The 25,762-nt window shown below is 46.1% G+C and overlaps 1 protein-coding gene across 2 annotated transcripts in view; it reads right to left on the bottom strand.

Moving 5' to 3' along the window:
* Positions 1 to 15,798, bottom strand: part of LOC122550730 (coiled-coil domain-containing protein 166) — a 32,826-nt gene extending 17,028 nt beyond the window's left edge. Inside the window, exons 1-4 of one of the 2 annotated variants that reach the window (XM_043692029.2) lie at positions 15,742 to 15,798; positions 11,740 to 11,874; positions 9,755 to 9,808; positions 5,651 to 5,705 (exon numbers count right to left, since the gene is read on the bottom strand). In XM_043692029.2, coding sequence (XP_043547964.2) covers positions 5,651 to 5,705; positions 9,755 to 9,808; positions 11,740 to 11,846 — 216 coding nt within the window. In that variant the 5' untranslated portion in view covers positions 11,847 to 11,874; positions 15,742 to 15,798. Of the gene's footprint in view, positions 1 to 5,650; positions 5,706 to 9,754; positions 9,809 to 11,739; positions 12,372 to 15,741 lie in introns of those variants that run through there. The other variant, XM_043691940.2, reaches the window with a different exon arrangement.
* Positions 15,799 to 25,762: the final 9,964 nt, after the last annotated feature.

Genomic DNA, 25,762 nt, shown 5'->3' with positions numbered 1-25,762 from the left:
GAATAGATGCTTGGACTATTTTCTAAATGGGGAGAAAATGCAGAAATCTGAAGTGCAAAGGGACTTGGGAGTTCTAGTCCACGGTTCTCTTAAGGTAAATTTGCAGGATGCAAATACATCTTGAGAGGACTACAATATAACAGCAGGGATGTACCTCTGAGGCTTTATAAGGCTCTAGTCAGACCACATTTAGAATACTGTGAGCAACTTTAGGCCCCATACCTTAGGAAAGATGTACTGGTCCTGGACCGAGTCCAGAGAGGTTCACAATCATGATCCCAGGAATGAAAGGTTTAACATGAGGAACTTTTGAGGACTCTGGGACTATACTCAATGAAGTTTAGAAGGATATGGGAGGAATCTGACGGAAACTTACAGAATACTGAATAGCCTGGTGAGAGTGGACGCAGGGAAGATGTTTCCATTGGTAGGAGAAACGAAGACCTGAGAGTTCAGCCTTAGAGTAAAGGGAAGACCCTTTAAAATGGAGGTAAAGACTGTGGTGAATGTGGAATTCATTGCCAGAGAAGGTAGTGGAGGTCATAGTGGAGTATATTTAAAATAAGAGATAGATAAGTTCTTGATGCCAAGGGGATCAAAGGTTACAGGGAGAAAGCAGGAAAATGGGGTTGATAAACCTATCAGCCATGATCGAATGGCGGAACAGACCCGATGGGCTGAATGGACTAAGTTCTGCTCCTATGTTTTATGATCTTATGGACTCTGCCCCCAGAGTTCTTTGAGTTCCAAAAACTCTCAGTCTCTGAGAAGAGAAATTCCTCCTTACTTCACTCTTAAATTAGCATCCCTTTATTCTGAAACTATGATCTTTGGTCCGAGACTCTCCCATTAGGGGAAACATCCTCTCAGTGCTTACCCTGTCAAGCCCCTTAAGAATTCTATATATTTCAAAGAGATCACCTCGCATTTTTCTAAACTCCAGGAAGTAAAGTCTCAACCTATTGAACTTGTACTTATAAGACAATCTCTCCCCTTTTCAAATTCGTTCATGAGACTTGGGCATCACTGACTGGTCATCGAATTTTTTGCCCAGCCCTAGTTACCTTTGAGAAGGTGGTGGTGAGCTGCCTTCTTAAACTGCTAGTGTTCAGCACTGTACATTGACCTACAATTGCCCAAGTTCCAGGACTTTGACCCAGCAATAGTGAAGGCATGACGATATATTTCCAAATCAGGATGGTTTGTGGCTCAGAAGGGAACTTGCAGGTAGTGGTGTTCCTAGGTGTTTGCTGCCTTGTCCTCTAGGTGGAAGTGGTCTTGGGTTTGGAAAGTGCTGTCTGAGGATCTTTGATGAGTTTCTGCACTGCATCTTGTAGATAGTAGACACTGCTGCAACTCAGCATCAGTGCTGGGGAGAGTGGATGTGGTGCTGAAAATGTGTTGCTGGAAAAGCGCAGCAGGTCAGGCAGCATCCAAGGAACAGGAGAATCGACGTTTTGGGCATGAGCCGAGTGGATGTGGTGCCAATCAAGCGGGCTGTTTTGTCCCGGATGATGTCAAGCTTTTTCGGTGTCGTTGGAGCTGCCCCATCCAGCCAAGTGGAGAGTGTTTCATAACAATCCAGACTTGTGCCTTGTAGATGGTGGACAGGCTTTGGGGAGTCAGGAGGTGAGTTACTCGCTGCAGTATACCTAGCTCTGACCTGCTATTGTAGCCAGTGTTTTGTGGTGAATCCAGTTCAGTTTCTTGTCAATGTTAACTCCAAGGATATTGATAGTGGGGGATTCAGTGATGGTAATACCATTGAGTGCGAAGGGACAGTGGTTAGTTTGTTTCTTATTGAAGACGGTCATTTGTGTGGTGCAAATGTTACTTGCCACTTGTTAGCCCAAGCCTGGATATTGTCCAGGTCTTATTACATTTGAACATGGACTGCTTCAGTATTCTCAGTGTGAAGGCAGGACTTTGTCTCCACAAAGACTATGCAGTGGTCACTCATACTAACACTGTCATGGACAGATGCATCTCAAGCTGGCAGATTAGTAAGGGTGTGGTTAAGTATATTTTTCCCTCTTGTTGGTTCCCTCACCACCTGCCACAGACCCAGTCTAGCAGCTATATCCTTTGGGACCTGACCAGCTCAATCAGTTGTGCTGCAGCCAAGTCATTCTTGGTGGTGGACATGGAAATCCCCCACCCAGATGGACTTTATGCCCTTCCTTCCTTCAGTGCTTCCTCCAAGTGTTATTCAACATGGAGGAGTATCGATTCTTCAGACGATGGGAGGACGGTACGTGGTTGTCAGCAGGAAGTTTCCTTGCCCACGTTTAACATTAAACCAGGAGACTTCATGGGGACTAGAGTCAGCGTTGAGACTCCCAGGCAATGGTGATAGGATCCAGCTTCAGAGAAGCTGATTGGTCTGAAATTTCACATGGGAGCTTCAGTCAGCTGATCACACAAACAGTGAACCATCCAGCAGAGAAAGAGGTCATTCGGCCTATGTTGTCTTTGATGGGTCTTTGAAATATTAGTCCCATAGTGCAAATTTCTATCCGATTCTCTGTTGAAAGTTCCAACTGAATCAACCTCCACTACCCTATCAGGCAGTGTGTGCCAGATGAAGGGGAGAAATTGGTTTAGTGGTCATGTCACTGTCATCTGGAAATGCAGGCTGATACTCAGGGCACAGGGACTCTATTCAGACCCATAGCAGCTGGTTTAATTTAAATTAAATCAGTGTGGGATATAAAGGCAGTGGTGACCTTTGCCACATCCTAAGAAAAGGATAAAGAAAAAAAATCATAACAGTGCATTGGGTTAAAAAGAGTTCTCTGATTCTTACCTCTAATTCTTTTCTCAATTAAATCTGTGTCTTCTGTCTGTCTCATCCCCTGCTTCATAACTGCCTCTAACCAAACCCCTCTTAAATGTTAAAAGCATTCTGCCTCCCTCTAATGGTTACAATCCTGTACTGTGACTGCTTTTCACATCACACCCACTGAACTGGAGACATAAACAACATACTGATATCAGGAAAAATACCCCATTGTGGCTTCACAGGAGCGAAATAAAACAAACTGTGTAGCAGCCTAAGAGAGAGATGCATGGGACAATCAATGTTTTGTCAAAGAGGTATGTTTTAAAGATGGCCTTAAAAAAGGAAGGGGGGGGGGCACGAGTTGTTTAGGGATAGAATTCCACAGCTTTGGTCCTGGATAGCCTCCAATGGTAAGGAAGTAATGTGGATGTGCCAGTGTTGGACTGGGGTGAACAAGGTCAAAAGTCACACAACACCAGGTTATAGTCCAACAGGTTTATTTGAAATCACAGACTCTCAGAGCACTGCTACTTTGTCAGGTGATGTCCCTGGTGTCATGTGGCTTCTGACCAGTGGTGAAGAGGGGAGAGGAGGCAATGAGCCACAATCAAATCGAGAGAGACTAGATCAATGAGGACTATATTTGCTGGAGTTTAGAAGAATGAGGGGAGATCTCATGGAACCTTATAAAACTCTAACAGGACTAGACAGGGTAAACACAGGAAGGGTTTAGATTAGATTAGATTACTTACAGTGTGGAAACAGGCCCTTCGGCCCAACAAGTCCACACCGCCCCGCCGAAGCGCAACCCACCCCCCTACATTTACCCCGTACCTAACACTACGGGCAATTTAGCATGGCCAATTCACCTGACCTGCACATCTTTGGACTGTGGGAGGAAACCGGAGCACCCGGAGGAAACCCACGCAGACACGGGGAGAACGTGCAAACTCCACACAGTCAGTCGCCTGAGGCAGGAATTGAACCCGGGTCTCTAGTGTTGTGAGGCAGTAGTGCTAACCACTGTGCCACCGTGCCGCCCACCATCAGGTGTTCCTGTTTACCATGGATTTTTGTCTAAGGATATGAGGTGGGCCATTTAGGACTGAGACAAAGAGAAATTCCTTCACCCAGAGAGTGATGAGCCTGTGGAATTCTCTGCTGTTGAGACCAAAATACTGAACATTTTCATGAAGGAGTTAGATCATGTCCTTAGGTCTAAGGAGGTCAAAGGGTATGGGGAACAGGGTGCTGAGCTGGACAATCAGCCACAATCATATTGAATGATGGAGCATGCTCAGAGGATTGATGGCCTTTTCCTATTTTCTAGGATTCCTCAGGTCCTGACCCTCTTTGTTAGACACTAACTTCCCTTTACTAGGCGTGGAATAGGCTACTTCCTCGGGTCTCGACCATATTCCTCAGGTCTAACATCCCTGTCCCAGGTCCTAACAGATTGGCCATGGTACAAAATCTTCTCTAGCTCTGCCATCATCCCTGTGCCTAAGAAGACTCATGCAGCATGTCTCAATGACTACCACCCAGTGACCCTAACTTCGGTGGGCATGAAGTGCTTTGAAAGGTTGGTCATGGCATTAATCAACTCCAGCCTCCCCACTACTCTTGACCCACTCCAATTTGCCTACCGGACCAACAGATCCATGTCAGATGCCATATCACTTGCCCTTCACTCCTCCCCAGAACATCTTGACACCAAGAACAGCTACGTAAGAATCCTACTCAGTGACTACAGTTCAGCCTTCAACACTATCATCCCCTCATTACTAATTACTAAACTTAGTGATCTTGGATGAAGCCTCAATCTTTGCAACTGGATGCTCAGTTTCCTGACACACAGGCCACAATCAGTGAAGACTGGGGACAATATTTCATCCTCACTAACACTTAACACTGGAGCCTCCCAGGGGCGCGTACTCAGCCCCATACTGTACTCACTGTATACCCATGATTGTGTCACCAAATACCAGACTAATGCCACTTACAAGTTTGCTGATGACACCACCACAGTCGGTTGAATCTCAGATGGTGACAAAACAGACTACAGACAGAAGGTGGAAGAGCTGGAAAAATGGTGCACTGAGAACAACCTAGCTCTCAATGTCAGTAAAACCAAGGAACTCATTATTGACTTGCGGCGGCATGTTACTCATGCCCCTCCCACCTGTACACATTAACAGCACAGAGGGTGGAACGAGTGGAGAATTCAAGCTCCTGGGAGTGCTCATCCACAACAAGCTTTCTAGGATCTTCACGTGGACGCACTGGTTACAAAAGCCCAATAACGTATTTTCTTCCTCAGGCAGCTGAGGAAATTTGGCATGATGGTGAATAGGAGAAAGTGAGGACTGCCTTTGCCAACTTTTATAGGTGCACCATCGAGAGCATTCTGTCTGGATGTATCACTACCTGGTATGGCAACTGTACCATTCAAGATTGGAGACGGTTACAGAGAGTGGCCCGGACAATCACAAAGGCCAACCTCCCATCTATAGGATCCATCTACCAGGCTCGCTGTCAAGGAAAGGCCGCCAGCGTTCTCAAAGATCCATCCCACCCTGGCAATGTTTTTCTACAACCTCTACCATCGGGGAGAAGGTACAGAAGCCTGAACACACACACCAGCCGGTTTTGTAACAGTTTCTACCTTACTGTTGTTAGAATACCAAATGGACTCACAAACTCTTAACATTCGCCTGTACCTGTGTTTTTGTTTTTGCCGCTGTTTACCTATTATTTACTATCTATCCTACTTAACTCTGTGATCTGCCTGGATTGCTCACAAGACAAAGCTTTTACATGTGACAATAAATTCAATTCAATTCAATGGGATGCAGATTGGCTACTTACAGTTTCCAGGCGCGTCTGCTGTGCTTCCTTTTCAAGGAACTCATTCTCCTTTCGCCTGTGAACTGGTGGCTAAAGTACACAAATCAAACTGGAGTTTCAGCGCGAGCTCATGACACAGATCTCAGCACGGGTGAGGGAGCCCATTCAGTGTCGCAAGGTCACCTTGTAGTGACCTCTTCCAAAAGCCTTCCCTTGTAACTGTGGATACTGAAGGCCGGAAGAACAGCTATGAATGCCAGCTCTGGGTTTATCCACTGGCCGGAGAGGCCTATAACACTTGAATTCTATTGATAATAAGTGCTTAGAAGACCATATCCCAGAGACCCAATGTGACTAGCTTGCTATGCCCTAGCATTTTAAGAACTCATCCAGATGCTTCTTAAATGTTGCGAGAGTACCTGCTTCCCCCACCCTCTCAGGCAGCTCAATCCATATTTATATCACCCTCTTGGGCAAATTTTAAAAATTCTCAGATCTCCTCTAAATGACTTGCTCCTTACTTTAAACTTAGACACATCAGCCATGGGGTAGAGATTCTCATGATCTACTCTGTTGATGCCTCTCCATAATTTTGTATACCTCAAACAGATCCCCCCTCAGCCTCCTTTACTGCAAGGAAAGCAAATCCAGCCTATTCAGTCTCTCTTCATTGCTGAGACTTTTCAATCCAGGCAACAGCTTAATGAATCTCCTCTGCACCATCTCCAATGCAATCACATCCTTCTGACAGTGTGGCAACCAGAACTGCAAACAGTATTCCATCAGTGGCCTAACCATTCTTTTTAAATAAAGTTGTAACAAGACTTTCTTGCTCCTATATTCTATGTCCCAGCTAATGAAGGCAAGCATCCCTATATGCCTTCCTCATCACCCTGTCTACTTGTGCTGACACCTTCAAGGATCGATGGACTTGTACACTAAGGTCACTTTGTTGCTCAGGATTAAGTTCCATCTGCCCAATTTACCAGCTGATTACTATTAGACAGTAGCCTGAGCCCATCCTCCTATCAATAACACCATTAATTTTCTTGTCATTTACAAATTTACTAATTATACCTTTTACGTTCCTCTCCAAATTATTAATGTATATAACCAACAGCAAGTGTCCGAGCACTTAACCCTGTGGTCACAGGCTTCCAATTACAAAAACATCTCTCCAGCATCACCCTTTGCTTCCTTTACCAGATCCTGACTAATGATATCGAAATTGACCCTCTCCCAATTTAGACACTTCAATTCTGCATTATCCTTATCCCTTTCCATAATGACTTTGAAATTTACAAGAGTTATGGTCACTGTCCCCAAAAGGCTTGCCAACTGAAACATCAGGCACTCGACCGTTTCATTCTCTAGGATTATGTTGAGCATTGCCCCACCTCTAGTAGGACTCCACATACTGGTACAAAAAGCTCTCCTGAATTCAGTTTAAAAGTTCCACCTTGACTAATCCTTTCACATTAATGTGATCCCAGTAATGTTAGCAAGGCTATCTCGTGCCCCCTTTTCGCCCTCCTGATTTCCTTCTTCAGTAAACTCCTGTTCCCCTGTATACCTCCAGGGATTCCCATGATCACAGCTGCCTGCGCCTGAGCCATTTCTCCTTTTTTTCTGGTCAATATCTCTTGTCATCCAGGGTTCCCTACTCCTGCCAACATTGCCCTTCACCCTCAGAGGAACACATAGATCTTGAACTCCTGTTATCTCTCTTTTCAAGGCATCCCATTTGCCAGAGGTCCCTTTGCCTGTAAACAAACTAATTAGACAAACTCCTGTCTAATTCCATCAAACTTCACCTTGCCCCAGTTAAGAACTTGAACCTGTGGACCAGTTTTCTCTCTCTTCATAACAATTTTAAATAGAACTATTGTCACTGTTCCCAAAGTGATCCCCCCCACTGTCACCTCAGTCATCTGTCCTGCCCTATTTCCCAAGATGACGTTGAGTTTTGCCCTTTACTGAGTAGGACCCTCTATATATTGCTTGACGAAACTTTCCTGAACGCCCTTAACAAATTCCATCTCATCTAAGCCTGTAGCACAATGGCAGTCCCAGTCTATGTTAGGAAAATCAAAATCCTCTACTATGAAAACTCTATTGCTCCTACAAGTCTCCCCAATCTCCCTGCATATTTGTTCCTCTGCTTCCTGTTGAGTATTTGGGGGCCGATAGTACAACCCCAATAACATTACCATCCCCTTATTTCTTCGTTCCACCCACAAAGCCTCACTGGACGATCCTTCAGTTATTTCATCCTGATTACTGCTATGATACTCGCCCTAAACAAAAATGCAACTCCCCCCTCTCTTCTTTCCACCACCTCTGTCTCACCTAAAGCACCTGTACCCTGGTACATTAAGCTGCCAGACCTGTTCCTCCCTTATTAGCCATGCTTCGGTAACGGCTATAATGTCACAGTCCCACGTACCTATCCACGCCCTGAATTCACTGGCCTCATCCATCAGCCCTCTTGCATTGAAATAGATACAATTTAATCCAACAGGCATTCCTCACTCCCTGTCGTGTTCCAGTCGGACCGGTCTCTTCAACTTACTATTTCTGAATACTGACTCCCTGCTGTTGAGGATCCCACCCCTTGCTAATCTCATTTAAGCCCTCCCTTGTAGCACTAGCAAACCTGGCTGCCAGGAAATTGGTCCCTCGTCAGTTCAGGTGCAACTCATCCCTCTTGAACAGGTCACCTCTGCCCCAGAAAAGATCCAAGCCACAGGTGACATCCCGGAAGACTGAAGGGCAGTGAATGCTGTGCCATTATTTAAGTAGGGCTGCAAAGAAAAACCTAGGAACCAAAGACCAGTAAGCCTGAGATAAGTTATACATGCATTTGGAAGGGCAAGGTTTGTTAGGAGTAGTCAGCTACTACTTTGTGCATGGTAGGTCATGCCTCACAAATTTGTTAGAGTTCTTTGATGAAGTGACCAGGAAGATTGATGAGGGCAGGATGGTAGATGTAGTCTTTATGGATTTCAGTAAGGCCTATGATAATGTTCTACATGGTAGGCTGTTCTGGAAGGTTAGCTCTCATGGAATCCAGAGGGAGCTGGTAAATTGGATGCACGATTGGCTTGATGGTAAGAAGCAAAGGGTAATAGTGGAAGGATGCTTGACACACTGGACACCTGTGACTAGTGGAGTGCCTCAGGGGTTGCTGCTGGGCAACAAACAGTATATCTGTATCAATGATTTGGATGAGAATGTACAAGGCATGATTAGTAGGTTTGCAGATGACGCTAAAATAGGCAGTATCGTGGACAGCGAGGAAGGTTATCAAAACCTGCAGCAACACCTTGGCCAGCTGGGGAAGTGGGCCAAAAAAATGACAAATGGAGTTTAATATAGATGCGTGAGGTCTCACATTTTGGTTAAGGTGGGTACATTAACAACATTTAAAAGGCATTTGGACAAATGCAGAGGAACCTCAATTATCCAGCATTCGATTCTCCAAATTTCGGATTATGCGGCAAGATCGGAAGGTCCCAATGCTTGACTAAATTATATTATCCAGCACTCGATTAACCGAATGAAATACTCCCTGCCTGTGTCCTTCAGATATTCGAGGCTCCTCTGCACATGGATAGGAAAGGTTTAGAAGGATATGGGCCAAGTGCAGAGAAATGGGGTAAGAGTGGATGGACATTTTGGTTGGCATGGACCAGTTTGGACCAAAGGGTCTGTCTCAGTGCTGTAGAACTGTATGATTCTCTGACTGTAAGTTGAAGTCCCCTGAAACCCTGTTTCTCTCATTCCTTCTTGCGATTTGTCTGACTGTTGGAGGCCTGTAATATAATTCCAGCATGGTAACTGTCCTTTTTATATTTTTGAGCTCTATCCAGATGCCTCATTTAAACACCCTTCTTCAATGGCCTCCATTATTACTGCAGTGATAGTTTCCTTTATTAATAAAGAAATGTCCCTACCTCTCTTTCTTCCTCCCATCACACTTTAAACTGCTACACCCTGGAATGTAGAGCTGCAAGTCCTGTCTGTCCTTCAACCAAGTCTCAGTGATTGCAACAATACCATATTCCCAATGCTGATCATGTTCCCACATGCTGAGCATATTTACTAAATCACAGCAAAGGATACAGGTTATAAATCTTCAACTTCATTTGTTTTAACTCTTTCACCATTTCATCGTACCTTTCAAAATAAAATTAAAGATTTCAGAATATTCCCCAAACCTTTACAGTATTCTTGCACTTTAACTTGTCCTTAATAACTTAACACTTCCAGGACAGGTACAGGATCTGTTAGATAGAGACCAAAGCCTCCCCTACACTGCCACCAATAAACACTCCCAGGACAGGTACAGCACAGGGTTATGTACACAGTAATATACTATGTAATCTAATTTTTAACCTGAAAGTAAAGAGCCCTCTACACTGACCTATTAAACACGTATATCACGAGGTTAGATACAGAGTAAAGCTCCCTCAACTTTAGCCTATCAAACACTCCCAGAACAGGGAACAGCAAAGGGTTACATATAAAGTAAAGCCCCCTCCACACTGTCCTATATACCATCTGTCTATTCTGGAAAGTATTCTATTATCCAGTCTAGTCAGACTAGTCCTCTTGCTATGGACAGGCTGAAACATACTGCAAAGTTCAGTGCATTTATAACAATGAAAAAGACATGTTGATAATGCTAGTTATGATCTTTCTCAAATATCTCAAAGCAAATTGTATAGGATAGATATTCCAGAGCAGCTTTGTGTCCTAGGAGACAGAATCATCGCATTATTTCAGCCTGTAAGGCAGCCATTCAAACATGTTCCACTGGCTGTCTGATCAATTCAGCTAGCATCAATCTCACATGAGTAAAGGGTTAGTTCGGAGAAGTTTGATCCTGTATCTAACCCTGTGTCATCTCTGTTCTGGGAGTGTTTAATGAGAATGTGTCGAGGTAGCTTTACTTAAAATTTACTTGTAGTTTGAATACAGTAAAGCTTTACTTGCAGTTTTACAGAAAAGAGAAATTTTTATTCTGTATCTAACCCCATGCTTTCCCTGTCCTGGGAGTGTTTGATTGAGATTCTGCAGAGAAAGCTTTAAATTCAGTTTAAAAGAGTAGAGGGAGATTTACCCTGTATCTCGTCCTATGTTATACCTGTCCTGGGAGTATTTGATGGAAACAGTGTACAGTAAGCTTGACAGGGTTTCTAACCCTGTGCTGTCATTGTCCCAGGAGTGTTTGATGCAGAGTGTCAAGGAAGTTTAACTTACAGTTTACTGAGTTTAGAGAGTACAGGCAGTTTTAGTCTGTATCTAACCCATGCTGTCCCTATCCTGTTATTATATAATTGTCATTATGAGTGTAGAGAGAGCTTTACTTTGTATCTAACCCCATGTTGTACCTCTCCTGGGAATATTTGATGGGGACAGTATAGAGAGAGCTGTTAGATGAAAACTCTGTATCTCATCCCATGCTGTCCCAGTCCAGGAGGAACACGTTGAATGGTTTCCTTACAGACTGAAATAATGTGATGATTCTGTCTCCTAGGATCAAAGCTGCTCTGGAATATCTTCAGACGTGGCCCCAGTGGCCTAATGGATAAAGCTCTGGCTTCCTAAACCAGGAATTGTGGGTTCAAGTCTCATCTCGAGTAGACTGAGATTTGTCCCACTCTGGGTCATGTTTGATGGGTACAGTGTAGAGAGAGTTCTACTCTATCTAACCCCATGCATGGGATACTGCAAAATCCAGACTGGGGCTGCGAGATGGAAGATCATACCAATGTGTCATCTGCCTATGGAGATGTACAAGTTCCCACAGCCACTAATGATAGAAAAGCAGGGGCGTTCACCCGATGGGCTGACTAACATTGCCCCAAACATCTCCAGAACAGAGTCATTGCTTCTTCAGCACAGTAATAGCAATGGGATCTTCGTCTGCGCAAAATACAGCTTCAATATAATTGATTCTATGTACGAATGTGTAAGCCAAAAGATGACAATAATCTTCTACAATAACTCGTGCTTCATATCTTGGACAGTTGCCATGCAATACCCCCCCCCACCCCCAGCCCCCACTTCCTCTAACACTGGTTATTAAATGCTGTTATCCTCACTCGTTCTGCAGTGCGACAATCCGTTCAGTAGCTGTTGTCAAAACTTCCAACTCCATTCCTACCGCCTTGCTCTTGCCTTCTGCACGTCCCTTCTTCTTCTTTGACATGCTTGCAGTTGTTCCCTTTTCTTCTTCCCTGGATTAGAATGTTAATGAGAAATTACTTTGATGAAAATGCAAAATGCTTTCTCGGTCAACTTTTTCACCCCGTTCTTCACCCTGATGACTAGGACCTTCATTGTGTGCCATCCCCATCACCAGCTGGTCATCTTTTCTGTTTATGTGAAGACGGTAAGATGGAAAGGATGGGGGAAATTACAGCCCTGCCTTGGTGCCCTTGGTCATACGGGAACGAGGAGGAATTTCACATAGACGTGGTGTTTCCCACATCGTGATAACGGTTACTAGGGACAAGGCCATTGAGCCCTCAGAACAAGACAAAGGCATATCAGGCCAAACTATCCGACTCTTGTGCTGCATTCTTGTGCAATACAAAGAGGTCAGTTGGACCAAAGAGTCTGTTTCTGTTGCGTTTGATTCTACAACTCTATTTGTGTGGTAAAAACAATGACTGCAGATGGTGGAAAGCAGATTCTGGATTAGTGGTGCTGGAATTGCACAGCAGTTCAGGCAGCATCCAAGGAGCTTCGAAATCGATGTTTCCACATCCATCAAAGTTTTACTTGCACATCCACTAATATCATTTATTGTATCCGTTGCTCCCGATGCGGGCTCCTCCTAGCAGAGCGCTTAGGGAACATCTCCGAGACACCCGCACCAATCAACCACACCTCCCTGTGGCCCAACATTTCAACTCCCCCTTCCACTCTGCTGAGGACATGGAGGTCCTGGGCCTCCTTCACCGCCGCTCCCTCACCACCAGACGCCTGGAGGAAGAACGCCTCATCTTCCGCCTCGGAACACTTCAACCCCAGGGCATCAATGTGGACTTCAACAGTTTCCTCATTTCCCCATCCCCCACCTCACCCCAGTTCTAAACTTGCAGCTCAGCACTGTCCCCATGACTTGTCCGGACTTGTCCTACCTGCCTATCTCCTTTTCCACCTATCCACTCCACCTTCTCCTCCCTGACCTTCCCCCATCCTTTCCATCTTACCTTCATCCCCTTCCCCACTCACCCATTGTACTCTATGCTACTTTCTCCCCACCCCCACCCTCCTCTAGCTTATCTCTCCATACTCCAGGCTCACTGCCTTTATTCCTGATGAAGGGCTTTTGCCCGAAACGTCGATTTCGAAGCTTCTTGGATGCTGCCTGAACTGCTGTGCTCTTCCAGCACAACTAATCCAGATTCTATTTGTGTGTTCCTGTACACAAAAGACAGTTTACAGGTACAGGAAGTAATTAGGAAGTCAAAAGAATTGTTTGTCTTTATTGCAAATGTAATAATGTAAAAAAGGGAAGGTTTGCTACAACTGTACAGGTGATTGATGAGATCTAATTTGCAATGGTTATCTTACTTATAAAGCAGAAAAGAACAGAGAAGGTTTATTAGGGTGATTCCTGGGATGGAAAGGGATGTTACATAAGGAAAGATTGAGCTTACATCCCTCAACGTTTAAAAGAATGAGAGGTGATTTTATTCAAACAGATGAGATTTTTGAAAGCATTGATGCACTTTAGGTAGCTCAGAGGAGTGTGACCAGACTAATGTGGGCGGCACGGTGGTTAGCACTGCTGCCTCACAGCAGCAGAGACCTGGGTTCAATTCCCGCCTCAGGCAACTGTCTGTGTGGAGTTTGCACATTCTCCCGGGTCTGCGTGGGTTTCCTCCGGGTGCTCCGGTTTCGTCCCACAGTCCAAAGATGTGCAGGTCAGGTGAATTGGCTATGCTAAATTGCCCGTAGTGTTAGGTGAAGGAGTAAATGTAGGGGAATGGGTCTGGGTGGGTTGCTCTTCGAAGGGTCGGTGTGGACTTGTTGGACAGAAGGGCCTGTTTTCACACTGTAAGTAATCTAATCTAATACCGGGAATGACAGGTGTAAATTTTATGAGGAAATGTCCAACAGCCTAGGCTTCTCTCCGCTGAGGTTGAGACAATTAAGAGGTGACTTGACTGAAACATATAAAATCTTGAAGAGTCTTGACAGAGTAGATGAGGAGAGGACTTTTTCTCCAGTGGGAGAACTTAGAACAGGGGCGGCAGGAGGAGTTGTCAGTCACTGTGTAAAAAACAGGAGTTGCCCATATAAAGTAGGTGAGATGAATTTTGTCTCTCAGAGGGTCATAAGGCTTTGAGAATCACTTTCTGAAAAAGAACCACTGTCCCTGAATATTTTTAAGGCAGAGCAAGCCACATTCTTGTAAAGTGGGAAGGTGTTATCAGGATGGGCAGGTGTGTTGTTGGTAGAAAAGGTGCAGAATGTTCTGCTAATTAGTTTTCCATTTGTACATGACAGGATGCTTTTTCTGATGAAAGGCGGGGGGAAACACTACAACGGAGAGAAAGGGTCTCCATTTAAGGCAGTTAGGAACAGGAATTTCTCTCAAAAGCAATGGATGCTGGGTCACTGAGTCATCTCGGGGAGGTGATGACCGAGTTGTACTACCGCTGGACATCAATCCAGAGACCCAGCTAATGTTCTGATTTGAATCCTACTTGGCAGATGGCAGAACTTGAATTCAATAAAAATCAATCATAGTAATTCTGGAATTAAGAGTCTAATGATCACCATGAATCCATTGTTGATTGTCAGCAAAGACCGGTGTGGTTTCCTTTAGGGAAGAAAACTACCATCCTTACCTTGTCTGGCTTACATGTGACTCCAGACCCACAGCAATGCGGTTGACTCTTAACTGCCCATTAAAATGGGTAATAAATGCTGGCCTCGGATGCTGCCTGAATTGCTGTGCTCTTCCAGCACCACTGATCCAGAATAAATGCTGGCCTACCTAGTGATGCCCTCATCTTGTGAATGAATGACAAAAATTCAAGGCTAAGTGAGACAGATGTTTGGAGGGTTTGAGCTGTAGGGAGAGGCTGAATAGGCTAAGGCTGCTTTCTCTGGAGCGTTGGAGGCTGAGGGGTGAACTTATAGAGGTGTATAAAATCATGAGTGGGATAGACAGGATAAATAGACAAGGTTTTTTCCCTGGGGTGGGGAGTCCAGAAATGAGGGACACATGTTTAAAAGGGACCCAAGGGGCAACTTTCTCAAGCAGAGGATGATGCATGTATGGAATGAGCTGCCAGAGGAAGTGGTAGAGGCTGGGATATTTATAACATTTAAAAGGCATCTGGCTGTGTTTATGAATAGGAAAGTTTTAGAGGGATATGGGCCAAATGGGACTAGATTAGTTTAGGATATGTGGTCAGCATGGACAAGTTGGAATGAAAGGTCTGTTTCCGTGCTTACATCTCTATGACTCTAAGGAGTAAACGATTACAGGAGATCCCCCTTGCCAAAATCAGATCAGCCATGATCTTAAAGAATGCTGGGCCAAACAAGCTACTCGTGTTCCTATTTCATACAATCTCATATATCATCCGATTTTCCACGGCCACAGCAGTAACTCAGGAACTCCAACACCGGCTAACACCGAACTCATAACACACAATAATAAGGACTAGACCTACTAATTTCCCAATACACACTCTTGCCCACCTATAATGGGGAAATTCCTATGTAAACACGTAACACCGCAATGACAGGCAACCACCAGCAACAGCAGCAGATCACAGAGGGCCACGGCCCCAGAATCCACTCTGTGAAGTGACTCTTATGTTTCTCTGCTCTAAGTTTATTGCTGCAACCCTCAACATAAAACCAAATGTTGTGTTTTTAAAAAAAAACGCACAAGGACAAGGTAGGATTGGAAAAGGGAATCAGCACCAAACATACAGGTCTTTTTTCTTAATCCCACAACATTGCCTTCAATCTCCCCGCAACCCCACACCTAGATGTCTACAATGAATTATAACAGACTGTGGTCGATGAGCTTTAACTCCAGGCAGTAAGTAGTTGGGAATTATTCCTGTTACCTGCAGTAGGCCTCAGGCTTGACAAACAGCCGTCACCATGACAACGGCCCGGCCCCGCCCCCCACTTGCTTGCTCCACCCTCACCCCACACGTCGTCATCAACAAAACACTATTTTCCAGCGTAGAGAAACGTAAGTGAAACGACTGAAAGGTGACTCCGCCCTGGGAGTTCAAACCCGATATTGTCCTTTCCGAATGAAGGTGTGAACTTAGTTTTTTTGAAATTCGGTCGCCGCGGCAACAGGCACAGGAAGTGAGCCGCCGCCATCTTGCGGCGCGCTCGGCACGCCGGGAAACCGGATGTCAGGCACGCCGCCTCCGCGCATGTGCTCGACCGGCGGCCTGACGTGACGGCGCATGCTCTTTGCCCTCACGCTCCTCTTCCACACCTTCCCCTCCACCTCTCCAATCAAAAAAAACCTTGACTGAATGCTGAGGAAATTGGGACCATTATACTTTAACATAGACAACAAAAGCATAAGAATTGAACTGCCTTGTCATGATTTGGCGTTCTTTAGTGAAATATTTCACCCCCAATGGTTTATGTTAAATCCTCTGATTCCAGACTGAAGCTGCAGTGCTGTGCTGGGGGAGTGCAGCACTGTCAGAGGCCCCACCTTTCCAATGAGATATTAAACTAACACCCTCTCAAAACAACTGAAAATATTGTATATGGAGATTAAAGGGAATTCCTCTCTGCAGTGTAAGAGCTGATATTTATCCCTTAATCAGCTCATAATGGAGCTCATCCAAGGATTTACAACTTATCGAAAAGACAGGGAGGGGCGGGGTGGCCTTGTTAGTTAAGAGCAAAATTAAATCTATGGCACTGAATGACATAGGGTCGGATGATGTGGAGTCTGTGTGGGTGGAATTGAGGAACCACAAAGGCAAAAAAACCATCATGGGAGTTATGAACAGACCTCCTAACAGTAGTCAGGACCAGAGGCGCAACATGTACTGGGAAATAGAAAAGATATGTCAGAAAGGCAAGGTCAAGGTGATCATGGCGGACTTCAATATGCAGGTAGACTGGATAAATAATGTTGCCAGTGGATCCAATGAAAGGGAATTCTTGGAATGCTTACAGGATGGCTTTTTGGAACAGCTTGTCATGGAGCCCACATGGGAGCAGGCTATTTTGGACCTAGTGCTATGTAATGAACCAGACTTTATAAAAGATCTTAAAGTAAGGGAACACTTAGGAAGCAGCGATCGTAATATGGTAGAGTTCAGTCTGCAGTTTGAAAGAGAGAAGGCAAAATCGGATGTTACAGTTAAATAAAGGTAATTATGAGGGCATGAGAGAGGAACTGACGAAGATCGACTGGGAGCAGAGCCGAGCGGGGAAGACAGTAGAGCCAAAATGGCAGGAGTTTGTGGGTATAATTGAGGACACGGTACAGAGGTTCATCCCCAAGAAAAGAAAGATTATCCGGGGAGGGATTAGACAGCCATGGCTGACAAAGGCAGTCAGGAAATGTATCAAAGAAAAAAAGAGATCCTATAAAGTGGCCAAGAGCACTGGGAAATCAGAAGATTGGGAAGGCTACAAAAACAAACAGAGGATAACAAAGAGAGAAATAAGGAAGAAGAGGATCAAGTATGAAGGTAGGCTAGCCAATAATATTAGAAATGATAGTAAAAGTTTCTTTCAATACATAAGAAACAAACGACAGGCAAAAGTAGACATTGGGCCACTTCAAACTGATGCTGGAAGCCTAGTGATGGGAGATAAGGAAATAGCTGGAGAACTTAATAAGTACTTTGCATCAGTCTTCACAGTGGAAGACATGAGTAATATCCCAACAATTAAAGAGAGTCAAGGGGCTGAGTTGAGTATGGTTGCCATTATAAAAGAGATAGTGCTAGAAAAGCTAAAAGGTCTTAAAATTGACAAATCTCCTGGCGCTGATGGGCTATATCCTAGAGTTCTGAGAGAGGTGGCTGAGGAAATAGTGGAGGCGTTGGTTGAGATCTTTCAAAAGTCACTGGAGTCAGGGAAAGTCCTGGATGATTGGAAGATCGCTGTTGTAACCCCCTTGTTCAAGAAAGGATCAAGACAAAAGATGGAAAATTATAGACCAATTAGCCTAACCTCGGTTGTTGGTAAAATTCTAGAATCAATCGTTAAGGACGAGTTTCTAAATTCTTGGAAGAGCAGGGTCGGATTAGAACAAGTCAACATGGATTTAGTAAGGGGAGGTTGTGCCTGACACCCTGTTAGAATTTTTTGAAGAGGTGACAAGTAGGTTAGACCAGGGAAACCCAGTGGATGTGGTCTATCTAGACTTCCAAAAGGCCTTTGATAAGGTGCCACACGGGAGGCTGCTGAGTAAGGTGAGGGCCCCTGGTGTTCGAGGTGAGCTACTGGCATGGATTGAGGATTGGCTGTCTGACAGAACGCAGAGAGTTGGGATAAGAGGTTCTTTTTCGGAATGGCAGCCGGTGACAAGCGGTGTCCAGCAGGGTTCAGTGTTGGGGCCGCAGCTGTTCACATTATATATTAATGATCTGGATGAAGGGACTGGGGGCATTCTAGCGAAGTTTGCCGATGATACAAAGTTAGGTGGACAGGCAGGTAGTACTGAGGAAGTGGGGAGGCTGCAGAAGGATCTAGACAGTTTGGGAGAGTGGTCCAGGAAATGGCTGATGAAGTTCAATGTGAGCAAATGCGAGGTCTTGCACTTTTGAAAAAAGAATATAAGCATGGACTACTTTCTAAATGGTGAGAAAATTCATAAAGCCAAAGTACAAAGGGATCTGGGAGTGCTAGTTAAGGATTCTCTCAAGGTAAACATGCAGGTTGAATCCGTGATTAAGAAAGCGAATGCAATGTTGTCATTTATCTCAAGAGGGTTGGAATATAAAAACAGCGATGTGCTACTGAGACTTTATAAAGCTCTGGTTAGGCCCCATTTGGAGTACTGTGATCAGTTTTGGGCCCCACACCTCAGGAAGGACATACTAGCACTGGAGCGTGTCCAGCGGAGATTCACACGGATGATCCCTGGAATGGTAGGTCTAACATACGAAGAACGGCTGAGGATCCTGGGATTGTATTCATTGGAGTTTAGAAGGTTAAGGGGAGATCTAATAGAAACTTACAAGATAATACATGGCTTGGAAAGGGTGGATGCTAAGAAATTGTTTCTGTTAGGAGAGGAGACTAGGACCCGTGGGCACAGCCTTAGAATTAGAGGGGGTCAATTCAGAACAGAAATGCAGAGACATTTCTTCAGCCAGAGAGTGGTGGGCCTGTGGAATTCATTGCCGTGGAGGCCGGGACGCTAAGTGTCTTCAGGACAGAGATTGATAAATTCTTGATGTCACAAGGAATTAAGGGCTACGGGGAGAATGCGGGTAAGTGGAGTTGAAATGCCCATCAGCAGTGATTAAATGGCGGAGTGGACTCGATGGGCCGAATGGCCTTACTTCCACTCCTATGCCTCACATGGTCTTATGGTGGTGTAGTGCTAATGTCACTCAACCAGTAATTTAGGAACCCCCAGGCTAGTGACTTGGAGACATAGAGTTGATAGAATTAAGAGCTAGCCTAATGTTGACCATATAAACACTGTCAATTGTCATAAACCCCATCCTTTCTTTTAGGGAAGCAAAGCCAATCCTATTGACAGCACGGTGGCTCAATGGTTAGCACTACTGCCTCACAGCAGCAGGGTCCCAGGTTCAATTCCAGTCTCGGGCATCTGCCTGTGTGGAATTTGCACATTCTCCCCGTGTCTGCATGGGTTTCCTCCCACAGTCTAAAGATGTGCAGGTGGATTGGCCGTGCTAAATTGCCCATAGTGCTTGGTACATTAGTCAGAAGGAAATGGGTCCGGTTGGGTTACTCATCGGAGGGTCGGCGTGGACTGGTTGAGCTGAAGGTCCTGTTTCCACACTGTAGGGAATCTAATCTAAATCTCACAACCTGACTTGATCTGACCTATTTTTTTTTCCTGTTTATAATATTTTATTAAACAAATTACAAAACAAATTACAAAAATCAGTTAACATTGACAGCTGTATACAACAGCAATTTTACAAGGGAGAGGAGTAGCAAAGCCAGACCCCAAACCCTACCGTTCAACTAGTTTACAGGGAGATGAGGACAAACCTCAAATCCCAGTTTCACATATAAAAGACAGTGACAATGACGTTTGTACATAAAAAGGACAATCCAGTTACATAAATGGTGCATACAATACAGACCCAGCAAGCTCCCGTCCCTCTCACCTTCCGGCCACTCTAAGGCAGCCCGCCCCTACACACCTTCCGGCTCTCGGTCCACCCCATGCCCTTTCCAGTTCTCAGTCCACCCAGACATCTTTTGACCACCTCTAGGACAGCCCATCCCGGTACCCGTCCAGGGTGACAGCGGTCAGGATGGCCTACCCACCACCTGGCTTCACTAACCACCCTCAGCACCTTTCAACCACCTCTGGGGCAGCCCGTCCCAGTACCTGCCCAGGGTGACAGTGCTGAGGACGGCTACCCGCCTTCTGGCTCTCGGTCTGCCCCTACGTACCATTGGACTCTCAACCACCCCGATGTGCCATCCGGCCAGTGGGCTATCCTGGCACACCTTCCGGCCACTTCGAGGACCTTTGATCTGACCTATATGTGTCTCCAGACCCACAGCAATTGCTTGACTCTCAATTGCCTGTTGGTAATTAGGGATCAATAAACAAATGCTCTCTTAGACAGCAACACCTATGTATAAATAAAAAGAAACAAGTGTTATGGAAACACCGGATTTAACTGGATTGGTACTGGCTTGTCAACCCCCCACCAATATTCAATTCTGTGAGATATTTCTAATCAGCATGCACACCTCTGGAATAGGTAGGATTTGAACCTAGGCCACATGGGCCAGAGATAGTATCACTACCACAAGAACAACTACTCCTTTATTCTAATTTTTAAAAACATTTTAATTAATCTATTTTTCTAATTAACTTGTTCAGAGATGTTCTTACACATCTCTGAAGCAGATGGGACTTTAACCTGGTGTCCTGGTCATATTCCACGATTCTATGATTCTATTCTCAATGATTAACTTGGGGCCTGTCATGTGGGTGTTGTCTGAGCAACATCAGAAGACGTGGATCCCTTAGCCAACGCCACCAGGTGTCATTTATCTCTTTGTGAGAGTTTATTATGTGTCAGTTGCCTGCTGTATGTATCTACACATAGTGATTTTTAAAGTAATTACACTTTTAAAAAGCGCATTTACACTTGGCTGTGAAATACTTCGACACATCTAAAAAGTGTGACCCAAAAGTCGGGCATGCACTTGAGGGATTGACATGGTTATGAACAGAAAGCCAGGCATTGATTTGATTTATTTATTGTCATGTGTATCATGTTACAAAATACAGTGAGAAGTGTTGTACAGTGTCAGCGCGATCCGGCACTACCTTAAAACACAGAAGAATAACCAAAACATAGAATATATAGATAGAAACATTAAGGAGTAAAGCAAGTGTCCAACTTTACAGTCCTTCTTGTTAATCATGGGCCATGGGCCTGGTGGCCAGGCACGAGTCCACTTTGCCACATTTCCACTGGAACAGTGCCCTCATCACGATGAGTCTTAAAGTCACAGAGATGTACAGCATGGAAACAGACCATTTGGTCCAACTCGTCCAAACTGATGAGATATCCCAACCTAATCTAGTCCCATTTGCCAGCATTTGGTCCATATCCCTCTAAACCCTTCCTATTCAAATACCCATCCAGATGCCTTTTAAATGTTAAAATTGTACCATCCTTCAGCACTTCTTCTGACAGCTCATTCCATACGTACCACCCTCTGTGTGAAAAAGTTGCCCATTAGGTCTCTTTTATATCATTCCCCTCTCACTCTAAACCTACACTCTCTATTTCTGGACTCCCAGGGAAAAGACCTTGTCTATTTATCCTATCCATGCCCCTCATGATTTTATAAACCTCAATAAACCTCAGCCTCCGACGATCCAGGGAAAACAGCCCCAGTCCATTCAGCTCAAATTCTCCAACCCTGGCACCTTCCTTGTAAATCTTTTCTGAACCCTTTCAAGTTTCACAACATCCTTCTGATAGGATGGAGACCAGAATTGAATGCAATATTCCAAAAGTGGCCTAACCAATGTCCTGTACAGCCGCAACATGACCTCCCAACCTGATGCTCTGACCAATAAATGAGGGCGGCACAGTGGTTAGCACTGCTGCCTCACAGCGCCAGAGACCTGGGTTCAATTCCCGACTCAGGCGACTGACTGTGTGGAGTTTGCACATTCTCCCCGTGTCTGCGTGGGTTTCCTCCGGGTGCTCCGGTTTCCTCCCACAGTCCAAAGATGTGCAGGTCAGGTGAATTGGCCACGCTAAATTGCCCGTAGTGTTAGGTAATGTTAGGGGAATGGGTGGGTTACGCTTCGGCGGGTCGGTGTGGACTTGTTGGGCCAAAGGTCCTGTTTCCACACTTTAAGTAATCTAATCTAAAGTAATCTAATCTAATCTAAATCCTCGCTGAATCTTGCCAACATAGATGGCATTGATTATGCCAGGTACCTCACCAGCCCAAACTCAACTCCATCGCCAGTAGTCCGCTTAAGGCTGCAGACATTGCTGATGCTGCCAGTTTCTCATGCTGGGCCCAAACCCGTCTCCATGAATCTGCACTGAATGCAAATGCTGCAAGGAACCCAAACCCAAACCCAAACCACAACAGCAGTCATGAGTCAGCGCTAGGACCTCCTCGGTGATACAGAAGCTACTGGGAACCCGAACTCACCTCCAATGCTGCCAGCATGAGTCTGTGTTGCTGGGCCCACTCCAGTCCATGCTACTGGGCCTATCCAATCTGTGCTGCTGGGCCCACTCCACAATCCCTCTTACCCTCTACATACAAACAAGGACCAACAAGTAGGCCCACTTCAAGCTTGCTCCATCATCCAGTTAGATCATGGCTCTTACTCATGATATTAACCTCAAATCTACATCCCTGAATATCCCTCACAATGTTTCATCCCATTGGTCATCAGGATTCTATCTACCTATCTTCCAGAGGAAGTGGTGGATTGAGGTAGAGTTTCAAAAACATTTGGGTGGATACATGAATAGGAAAGGTTTGGAGGGATATGGGTCAGGAGCAGGCGGGTGGGACTAGTTTAGTTTGGAATTATGTTCAGAATGGACTGCGGGGTCTATTTCTGTGCTGTTTGACTCTATGATTCTCTACCTCTGCCTTAAAAAATATTTAAAGATTCTGCTTCCACTGCCTTTTGAGGAAGGGAATTCTAAAATCTCACAATCTACTGAGGAAACGAAAGTAGTCACTGCTTAAAATAGGAAAAATGGCTATCAATTTCCTCACAACAAGCTCTGGCAAACAGCAATATTCCTGGCCCCCAGAACCCTGTGGGGACCACCACCCCTGCTCATGACTCCACTCCCATTCCCCCCACCACCACACCCACTCCAGTTACTGGCTCCGCCCCCACTCCCAGCTCCACACCCACACCAGATCCCAGTTCCCAGCCCTGCCAAGTTTTCACCATCCCTCCAGACCTTCCCCTCACTGAGGACGAACGATCAGTCCTCAGTAAAGGACTCACCTTCATCCCCCTCCGTCCACGCATCAATGAATTTAATACACGCCGTGATGTCGAACACTTCTTCCGTCGCCTGAGCTTACTTTCACAATCAGGATTCCCGCCCACCTTCTGCGAACCCCTTCCCCCACCTCCAACACACTGCATCCACCTGGACACCCCGCGCTAGCCTATTACCTGCCTTCGGCCTCTTCATTTCCAACTGCCACCGGGACATTAACGCCTCAACCTGTCCACCCCCCCCCACTCCAACCTCTCACCCTCACAACACGCTGCCCTCCAATCCCTCTGCTCCAATCCCAACCTCACCTTCAAGCCAGCGGATAAAGGGGGCGCAGTGGTAGTCTGGCGCACTGACCTCTACACCGCTGAAGCCAAATGCCAACTCGAGGACACCACTTCCTACTGCCCCCTCGACCATGACCCCACCCCCATCACCAAACTGTCATCTCCCAGACCATACAGAACCTCATCACCTCAGGAGATCTCCCACCCACAGCTTCCAACCTCATAGTCCGGGAACCCCGCACTGCCCGGTTCTTCCTCCTTCCCAAGATCCACAAGCCTGACCACCCTGGCCGACTCATTGTTTCAGCATGTTCCTGCCCCACTGAACTCATCCCTACCTACCTCGACACTGTCCTATCCCCCCTCATCCAGGAACTCCCCACATACATTCGAAACACCACCCACGCCCTCCACCTCCTCCAAGACTTCCATTTCCCCGGCCCCCAACGCTTCATCTTCACCATGGATATCCAATCCCTCTACACCTCCATTCGCCATGACCAGGGCCTCCAAGCCCTCCATTTTTTCCTCTCCCGACGTCCCCAACAGTACCCTTCCACTGACACTCTCATTTGTTTGGCCGAACTGGTCCTCACCCTAAACAATTTCGCCTCTGAATCCTCCCACTTCCTCCAGACCAAAGGGGTAGCCATGGGCACACGTATGGGCCCCAGCTATGCCTGTCTCTTTGTTGGCTACGTAGAACAGTTGATCTTCCGTAATTACACCGACACCACTCCCGACCTCTTCCTCCGCTACATTGATGACTGCATTGGCGCCACCTCGTGCTCCCGCGAGGAGGTTGAGCAATTCATCAACTTCACCAACACATTCCACCCTGACCTTAAATTTACCTGGACCATCTCTGACACCTCCCTCCTCTTCCTGGACCTCTCCATCTCCATTAATGACGACCGACTTGACACTGACATTTTTTACAAACCCACCGACTCCCACAGCGACCTGGATTACACCTGTTCCCACCCTACATCTTGCAAAAATGCCATCCCATATTCCCAATTCCTCCGCCTCCACCGTATCTGCTCCCAGGAGGACCAGTTCCACCATAGAACACACCAGATGGCCTCCTTCTTTAGAGACCGCAATTTCCCTTCCCACGTGGTTAAAGATGCCCTCCAACGCATCTCGTCCACATCCCACACCTCTACCCTCAGACCCCACCCCTCCAACCGTAACAAGGACAGAACGCCCCTGGTGCTCATCTTCCACCCTACCAACCTTCGCATAAACCAAATCATCCGCCGACATTTCCGCCACCTCCAAACAGACCCCACCACCAGGGATATATTTCCCTCCCCACCCTTTCTGCCTTCCCCAAAGACCGTTCCCTCTGTGACTACCTGGTCAGGTCCACGCCCCCCTACAACCCACCCTCCCATCCTGGCACCTTCCCCTGCCACTGCAGGAACTGCAAAACCTGCACCCACACCTCCTCCCTCACCTCCATCCAAGGCCCTAAAGGAGCCTTCCACATCCATCAAAGTTTTACCTGCACATCCACTAATATCATTTATTGTATCCGTTGCTCCCGATGCGGTCTCCTCTACATTGGGGAGACTGGACGCCTCCTAGCAGAGCACTTTAGGGAACATCTCCGGGACACCCGCACCAGTCAACCACACCGCCCCGTGGCCCAACATTTCAACTCTCCCTCCCACTCTGCTGAGGACATGGAGGTCCTGGGCCTCCTTCACCACCGCTCCCTCACCACCAGACGCCTGGAGGAAGAACGCCTCATCTTCCGCCTTGGAACACTTCAATCCCAGGGCATCAATGTGGACTTCAACAGTTTCCTCATTTCCCCTTCCCCCACCTCACCCTAGTTCCAACCTTCCAGCTCAGCACTGTCCCATGACTTGTCCTACCTGCCTATCTTCTTTTCCACCTATCCACTTCACCCTCCACCGCCCCCGACCTATCACCTTCATCCCCTCCCCCACTCACCTATTGTACTCCATGCTACTTTCCCCCCACCCCCACCCTCCTCTCACTTATCTCTCCACCCTTCAGGCTCTCTGCCTTTATTCTTGATGAAGGGCTTTTGCCCGAAACGTCGATTTCGAAGCTCCTTAGATGCTGCCTGAACTGCTGTGCTCTTCCAGCACCACTGATCC

Source organism: Chiloscyllium plagiosum, unplaced genomic scaffold (assembly GCF_037043375.1).
Source record: "Chiloscyllium plagiosum isolate Xiang-an unplaced genomic scaffold, Cpla_swu_hap1 HiC_scaffold_1, whole genome shotgun sequence".
Classification (NCBI taxonomy): Eukaryota; Metazoa; Chordata; class Chondrichthyes; order Orectolobiformes; family Hemiscylliidae; genus Chiloscyllium; species Chiloscyllium plagiosum.
Note: the sequence above shows the minus strand (reverse complement) of the source record. Positions and strands in the feature narration are given on the sequence as shown.